This window comes from Salvia hispanica, chromosome 6, assembly GCF_029641045.1.
Source record: "Salvia hispanica isolate PSC_SH4W2 chromosome 6, Shi_PSC_v1, whole genome shotgun sequence".
In the NCBI taxonomy this organism is placed as follows: domain Eukaryota; kingdom Viridiplantae; phylum Streptophyta; class Magnoliopsida; order Lamiales; family Lamiaceae; genus Salvia; species Salvia hispanica.
Window position 1 is genome coordinate 22,541,083 of NC_142697.1, and position 8,126 is coordinate 22,549,208.

General features: G+C 35.7%; 1 protein-coding gene across 1 annotated transcript; it reads right to left on the minus strand.

The window, feature by feature from the left end:
• Nucleotides 1-2,739: 2,739 nt before the first annotated feature.
• On the minus strand, nucleotides 2,740-5,057 carry LOC125207080 (polygalacturonase non-catalytic subunit AroGP2-like). The gene is made up of 2 exons (XM_048106283.2): nucleotides 4,881-5,057; nucleotides 2,740-4,764 (listed from the first exon to the last, which is right to left on the minus strand). Exons 1-2 carry the CDS (start codon nucleotides 5,016-5,018, stop codon nucleotides 2,956-2,958), a joined length of 1,947 nt encoding a protein of 648 aa, XP_047962240.1. The 5' UTR covers nucleotides 5,019-5,057; the 3' UTR covers nucleotides 2,740-2,955.
• Nucleotides 5,058-8,126: the final 3,069 nt, after the last annotated feature.

Below are 8,126 nucleotides of genomic sequence, written 5' to 3' on the forward strand. Positions count from 1 at the left end.
GACTAATCTATGCAATAGAGAAGCTTGACAAAAAAGTTATTGATTTTTCAATGTCTAACCACATGTAGCATATGGGAATTGCAAAAAATTGTTGGCATCGTCAAAAGGCTTATTCCAACTTTACAGTAGCAATACACATCATGTTATCACCAATTAATTCTCACGTGACTTTAATATCGAATTTATTTATACTAATGTTGCATTTCGGCATGCTGATCTTGTGACACAATTAATGTAGGATATTTTATATTTGTAAGTCCCTTCATTGCAACTAATTAAAAGAAGTTGTAGAGTTATACAACAGCAATTAATGACAACATAGGCCAGTATTTGTTAGTACTAGTACTAAATTTAATCAATGATAGATAACACAGCATCCATCAATTGGACATATAGCTCTTTAAAACCCAAGTTTTTATTTTTTTTATATTTTTAAGTTAGTGGTAGTCCAGATCGAGATATATATAAATTTTTTTCTACTATTACAAAGAAAACAAGAAAAAATGCTACTGGTGTCGATATTTTATTTGTATCCTTGAAATCATTTGATTTTTTTCTGAAGCACGAATTCCATCATATATGTCCACACCATGTAAACAACATTCTTTTAAATTTGAGGTAACGATTCCCAGCTTTTACAGTGTAGAAAATTATGCCAATCAATTCCCAAAGCCTGCATTCAACACACAAATAAGAGGACTTTCACTTTTTTTTGTCACATCAAATTTCCAATAGAATTAAACTAGTAATAATATTAGTGCATTTAAAAAATGGTTTCATTTGTCATAATTGTAGAAAATGAGACAAAGAGAAATTCGATTCTTTAGGACATAACCAAACACGAGCAAAATATCAAAAACAAGTACAACAATCCAACTGAATCCGTGTTAATCAGGTAATAATGTTGGATCATTTTATTTGGACAAAATTAAGTGGCTGCCAGTTGTTTATCCAATTAAGTTAATGCATAAAGGGTTATACAAGAATTATTAAAATGAAGGTTTTAGTCAGATAAATAAATAAAATTTGGAATAGAGTTGTGAATAAAATTGAAATAAAAAAGGAGATGAATTTGTAGGGGAATTGAGTCACAAGAAAATACAAGGACATGGACATATGGTGATGGCCCCGTGACTCAATCTCAAAACTTTTCCAATTAGAAGTGAGATAAATTATTACAAGACTACAAGTAAGTTTCACATGTGAATCAAAACATTATCGGATTTTTGTGATCCAACAATACAACACCACAAAATAATAAGCTATTGATGTTGCTCTATCACCCTATTTTTTCAGAATCTTATATATCCTCTTTTCTAACGCGGCTTTTCTTTGTATTGACGCAATAAAACATGATATATTATTCATCATACTAACAAAAAGGAAATTCAAGATAATAAAGAATTGAATGAAGATAAATACTAGTAATATTGTTTGTGCATTTCCAAGTAAAATAAAGTGACTTGTAAAGTGATATTGAGGATCGAAACTGATAAAAAAGTGTAGCTTTAGGTCTTTTGTGATTTGATGTAAATTTAAATTAATTAAGTAAATTATCCATGTCTTAATGAATTGAATTTGCACTATATAAATTTACTCATCCTAATTTAGTACTCATTATTACTACTATTCTTCATATATATGTGTGTGTATATATACATTAAGAAAACTTAAATTATTGACATTTTACATGAAAACATAAAAATAAAAAGCATCGTGGCTAATAAAGTTCGGGCCGACTTTATAATTTTCAATGAAGTTACAACCAATTTTACTACTTTCATTGAAGTTTATGTCATTTTTATAAATGATTCCAAAGTTTGGCCACAAATCACATTTAACAATAGATAAGTAGATGACAACGTCATTCGATTAGATGAAAGTTTCAAAAGAAGTAAAAAAGCCATATATCCAAATGTGATGGATAATGCATAATGCCCATCCCACCATAATCAGTCATCAGCATCGAACAGTATTATTTCCTTATTTATTTGTTCACTTTTTGCAAGAAGATAAAACAGTAGATGTGTTCTCGAAAATGGAAAATATATATTTATATACACAAGCTATAGTTTTTTCATGGAACAAAAAATATAGTCATAAGTTACAAAAATAAAGTGGCCCAAAAACAGCTGGAAAATGGCTTTATCTCCCACTCACACTCACATTCAACAATCAAAGAAGGTGTGACTATAATAAATAAATATACACAGTGGTTCATGTGGACCACAATATTTTTGCCACATAAATTCTACATACATAAATCCACAGTAGTACATAGTAAGAAATAAGAATATGATTATGAACAAACATCCCATTTCACTCCCAACTGCCTCAGCATTCAATTTTTTTGACATTGTTTCATCTTATTAATATTCTACTATCCCTCTATTTATTTCCCCATTCCCATTTCAAATTTGTCAGTTCTTCACCAAATCTCCATTTGAGTAGAAAAAAACACTGGTTTGATTTTGTTTAATTTCCCTTTTTGTGCTTACTCGAGCCCCTATATAAATTAATTTGATAGGCTTCTACTTCAAAAAATTATTTAAACAATGAGACACTTCCAAGTTTGACCAATTACCGACGACATCTTTGTCTAACAAAATCCAAAACCAATGAAGCATTTAAATTCCCAATCAATCTCTTAATCGCAATTTTTGGCTAAGAAAATAAATACAAAAGTTTGCTACATTATACTACTGTTAAATCACAGCACAAAAATTATACAAAGAAAAATACGAAAGGGAAGGAGGCGTAGCCCATTTATATAACTGATTGATCAACATGGAACATTGAATTGAGCAACTATCAGAGATTCTAGAGTTTGAAAATAAATAAATAACTTAGGCTTAATATAGAATGAGTTCAATTATAATAAGGTCGAACCAGTGGTTCACCCTTTCCGTAACACAACTGGTCCGACTCTAACCCGTATCTGGCTCCAAACCCGGATCAATCCGCAATTGCCCATGTCAAGTCGTTCTCGAATATCCAGTGGCACACCTCTATTTTACCAGGGGCCGACCCCAACGAGATGAACGCCCCATGGCCCGGGCTCCACGAGGACGTGTCGACATGGCAGATAGCGACGCCGTGGTTAATTTTCGACTCAGATTTCGGATCCAGGATATCCGCTTCGTAGACCCGGACTTTTGGGACGGAATGGCAATAGTAAAGCATGTAGGGAAATAAGCTCTGGTGACACGACACTGATTTTGTCACTTTTCCACCGTTGATCCCTTTGACATTTCCAATCTTGATATTCCCATTATACCCCCGGGTGCTCTCCGTCGTCCGCGCCGCCACGTTCCGCCCCAGCACTGACGTGGCGAAGTCGATCATGTCCTCGATCGAGGCCACACACTGCTTCGTCTCGCCGGGGCTGGGTGCCCGCTCGCACTCCGCCAGCGTATCAGTGAGCATTTTGGTCATGCTGCCCGAGTCGTCGACAGCGTGGAAGATCCTCCTAAGGTCTGCGAGCTTGGAGGTGGAGAAGGGCAATTTGGAGACAATGAGGCGGGGCAAAAATGACCTTTTGGGCATTTTATCCCGGATGTCTGGCATAGGCATGATTGTACCAGTCTTCAACATGGACTCTCTGAAGAACTTCCCTGGCTCAACCACCCATTTATTCACCTTTTTGCCACTGGAAACTAATGAGGCCACCACAGCAGAGCTCTCATTAATGTACCTTGAAAATTTGGTGCCCTGCTTCGAGTAGTCTTTGAAGGTGTTGTTGACGCCGTAAATCTTGAAATCGGCCTCGGCGCCGGTGGAGTCTTTGCCGTAGCCGGTGAATTTATCGGTGCCCTCATTGAATGACTGGCCGTAGTTGACGAAGCCGATTTTAGCGGCGTTGGAGGCCTTGCCGTAGGAATCGAAGGTGTCGTCGCCGACGTTGGATTGATCTCTGTAATTTTTGAAGGTTTCTGTGGCGGCATTGCCCTGAGTGCCGTAGTTCTTGAAGTGATTCTCGGGGACATTGGTGTTGGTGCCGTAGTTGGTGAAGGTGTCGTTGGCGCCGTTGCCCTTCTCGCCGTAGTTGGTGAAGGTGGAGCCCATCACATTGGATTCGTTGCCGTAGCTGCTGAATTCGTTCTCGGCGCCGTTGCCGTTCTTGCCGTAGCTGGTGAATTTCTGGTCGCCGGCATTGGCGTTTTGGGTGTAGGCTGTGAAGGATTGAAGGCGGCCGTTGCCGCTGTCGGAGTAGGAGGTGAAGACGAGGTTGGGCACATTGACTTGGTCGTTGTAGTTGGTGAATTCGCCCTTGCCGCCGGTGGCCGCCGTGCCGTAGGTGTTGAAGGTCTGGTCCACCACGTTGGCGTCCGTGGCGTAGGCGGTGAATTTATCGCGGTGGCCGGTGGAGTCGCGGCTGTAGCGGCGGAACGTGTCGGCGACGACATTCTCGTTCTCGGAGTAGCTCCGGAAGCCGTCGGTTGCGCCGACGCGATCGGTGCCGTAGTTGGTGAAGTTCTTGCCGACGTAGGCGGCGAAGTTGGCATTGTCGCTGTGCTTCTCCAGGCTCGGGGCCAAATCGGGGAAGCAGAGGAGATTGGCATTGGAGCAGAACTCCGGGAGCTGCGTCGACAGCGAGCTCTGATCGGAGGCGAGCTTCGAGAAGGCAGCGTATTGGGCGGCGCTCAGCGGCGAAGCTTTGTCGAACAGAAACTCCGGCCTGGGCAGGTCATTGGAGATCTGCTTCTTCCAGTACCGCATTGCGTAGCCCTTGGGCGTGAATGGGTTTTCTCCAGCGGCTGCTACCTGCATTTCACAAAACAACAAGAAATTAGAGGACCACAGGTGTTTGATAAAATGCTTGAACCAGCGGAGATACAGGAAAAGGAAAAGGATAAGGATAAGAGATATTTGTGTCTTACATTGAGAGAAGAGATGGAGAGGAAGGCGAGGAGGAAGAGGGGGAGGAGCGGCGGAGCGGCGGCGGAGCTCATTGTTCTAGTGAGAGAAAGAAGAGTGAGAATGTTGGTGATGGGTTGGTTGATGGTTGGAGGCAACATTTTTTATACTAGAGTGTGATGGAGGAGAAAATGGAAGGTGGGGTTGAGTTGGGTACCATTTTGATTTTTGAATACCGTCACTGCTAATATATTTATCCGTATTTTTTGGTAAATATGCACCATCCAATTAATTCCATTTGCCAATATATAATTAGTCATTTAATATTAAGTTGTGAGACTAGTTTAAATATATGGCAATGACTAATTATTACGTATTTATCTATTTAAGATTAAGTTGAAAGATTATTTAAGTTGAAGGAAGATGACTGACTAATTATCACAAAAATATCTATCTAAGATTAAGTTGCGAGATTATTTTAGTTGAAGGATGGTGAGTGTGACTAGTTATTATAAGATTATTCATTTAGGATTAAGTTGTGAGATTAATTTAATTGGAAATGTATGACTATAATTTTTTATTATATAATTATTCATTCTAAATTAAATTGTGAGATTTAATCTCATAAACCAAATTTAATTATAAAATATAATCTTCTAAACCATACATTATCATAATGTATATAACGGCACTTTATTTCTTATCGAGAATTATGTAATTGGCAGTGAGTTTTTTGTAGAGTACTCCATATGCAAGCAAACTTTAAGAATGAAATATTACTATAAAGAAAGTGTTAGCAACATTCGACATAGAAAGGTGATGATGAAGAAATTGGTACTGAAATATATTGTTTGCTTTATAAGTTGAAGCTCGTTAGGATTTAGGTCCGACATGTATTTCCAACTTTATTAAGGTTTACACACATCAGAGGTGTGATTCAAAAATATAGGTACATACTCGTATATTAATATTTTTGTTGAACGAGTTGACCTTTAGATCCCCGGTAATATGCTTTGTTGGATCTTTGTACAATAAAACCTCTATAAAGCAATACTTTTAGGATTATTCTGAAATGAACGTTTTTAATAAATAATGGTCTAAGACAAATTTTATTTAAAATATACACTACAGAATAGTACATGTAAGTGAGACCTCAAAATTTATAAGTTACTGTATTACAATTTTAAAATTAATTGTTATTTTTAATTAATCCCAAGTTGTGATCATTAATTTTTATTTCCTAATATAATTTATTTCTCAATATAGTAGTAGTATTACTTTAGATATCTAACAGCAATGGTAATACATAACATAAATACCTAGAATATTGTTCTCCTAAGAAAAATGGTTTCATTTCACTTTTGAAAACTAGCTTGAAAATGATACTCCCTTTTGTAGTAGTAATATTTGCTCATTAATCTTAGTTTGTAACATTACGAACTTACTGTTTAAATAATAGAGTAATGTTTATAATGATTGAATTATAACCTGCATGTCACTAATCAAATAATTGTAATTTTTTGTTATTTTATGAATATATAAATTCGTGTCATTAAACTCTTTCAATGCATTAAATGTGTAGTTTTTTTGTTAGCAATGTATTTTAATTTTCATATAAACATTTCATGCCTAGGATGTGAAGAAGGTCATCTCCAATAGGATGCTTACACCAAATTTGATGTGAAATTTGCACTATTTCAATGCCAACCAAACTCTATTCAACACTATTTTCAGCATGAAATGAACATATTTTTAATTTCCACACTGCTCTAAATTAACATCACTAACTAACTTTTGAAGTCATAATTAGCTCCACTCATGTTCCCATCATATTGTCTAAAATATCTGGTAATTTGGTGTTAATTGCTAACTTTATACAGTAGTAGTACATTTTAAATAATAGTAGTCGAGTATTTCATCATGCGAGAGAAAAAAATATTTAAAACAAAACATTAATTAGGTGAAAGTTGCAACAGCGACTTGTGAGTCGAGGCTCACAGTGAGAAGTAAAAACGCGTTATTGACACGTGGATAGTGGCGATTGGGTGGATGGGTAAGTCTTTGATTTGAATAGTGGATAGAAAAACGCGTTTCTAGCCTTTGCGAATTGGAATGTGTATTTTGTTTTATGCAGTGAATGTTTTTTCATGGATTTATGATTATAAAAAAATTTGTTTTTGAATAGGATCAACTCCCAACATTGGTTATTATAATTAATATTCTCAGCGTAAAGTGGTGATAGAGCGTTGTACATTTGTTGCTAGGGACAAAGGCCCGTGACCAGGGCCAAAACCCGTAATTTTCTGAGGAGTTTCAAGGGCACTCTCGTCATTGTTTATGTGGCTCGCAACCACCCACTCTAATAATTGCTGTCTTTTTCCTCTTTAATTTTAGCCATTTATTTCTATTTTCCTTTTTCTTATTTAAGTGATGCTACTGTAACTATTATTCTTGAGGTCTTATTTTGTATGTTTGAGTTGAAAGCGACGCGTGTATCATGAACCTTCATTCGATCTTTAAGGGGGGGCAACATAGTTAAATTATAATTAATGACATCGACCTGTATGATGGAATTAAATCAGGTTTAAATTTAATAAGAATAAGAAATAAATCTTGAATTATTTTTATGTTTAAAAGAAAACAAGTGAAAGTAAAATTTGTAGAAAGAGAGAGAGAAAATAAAAGAGTAGTATTTTGCATGAGGAGATGCTCCAAATCTCAAACAATGCAATGGTTACATAAAATTTTAAAGTTTGAAATAAATAGGAGTAATACTTAATTAACCTACATTTTATTTCAATAAATATATACCAATAATGCCATTTTATTTCATCTTGTACACAAAATCGTGGATTTGATAAAATTGAAACAATACAGAAAAGATTAATATGACCACAGTGCCAGGACAACTATAATTATATCCAATCAGTTGACATACTATATTTACGTGTGTATAAATAAAAATTATCTTTATGTTAAAAATGTGTCACAAAGTCAAAATAAATTAATAAGCTCGTCTAGTTAGTTGGATATTCCGTGGACTTTTTAAAAAATTAATAAACTCTTTTAATTAATTAGTTGGATATTCCGTGGACTTTAAAAAAACACAGATAAGGCATGCATTAATTTTCGGTAGAAAATCCTAAAATATTTTGGATTTATTGGAGTCCAACTGCCTCACCTCTTGTCAGTGCACTACATTCAAACGAGGTTAAGAAAATTACTGGAACTATTACGTATACAACACCTTATGAAAAAAAAATATATCA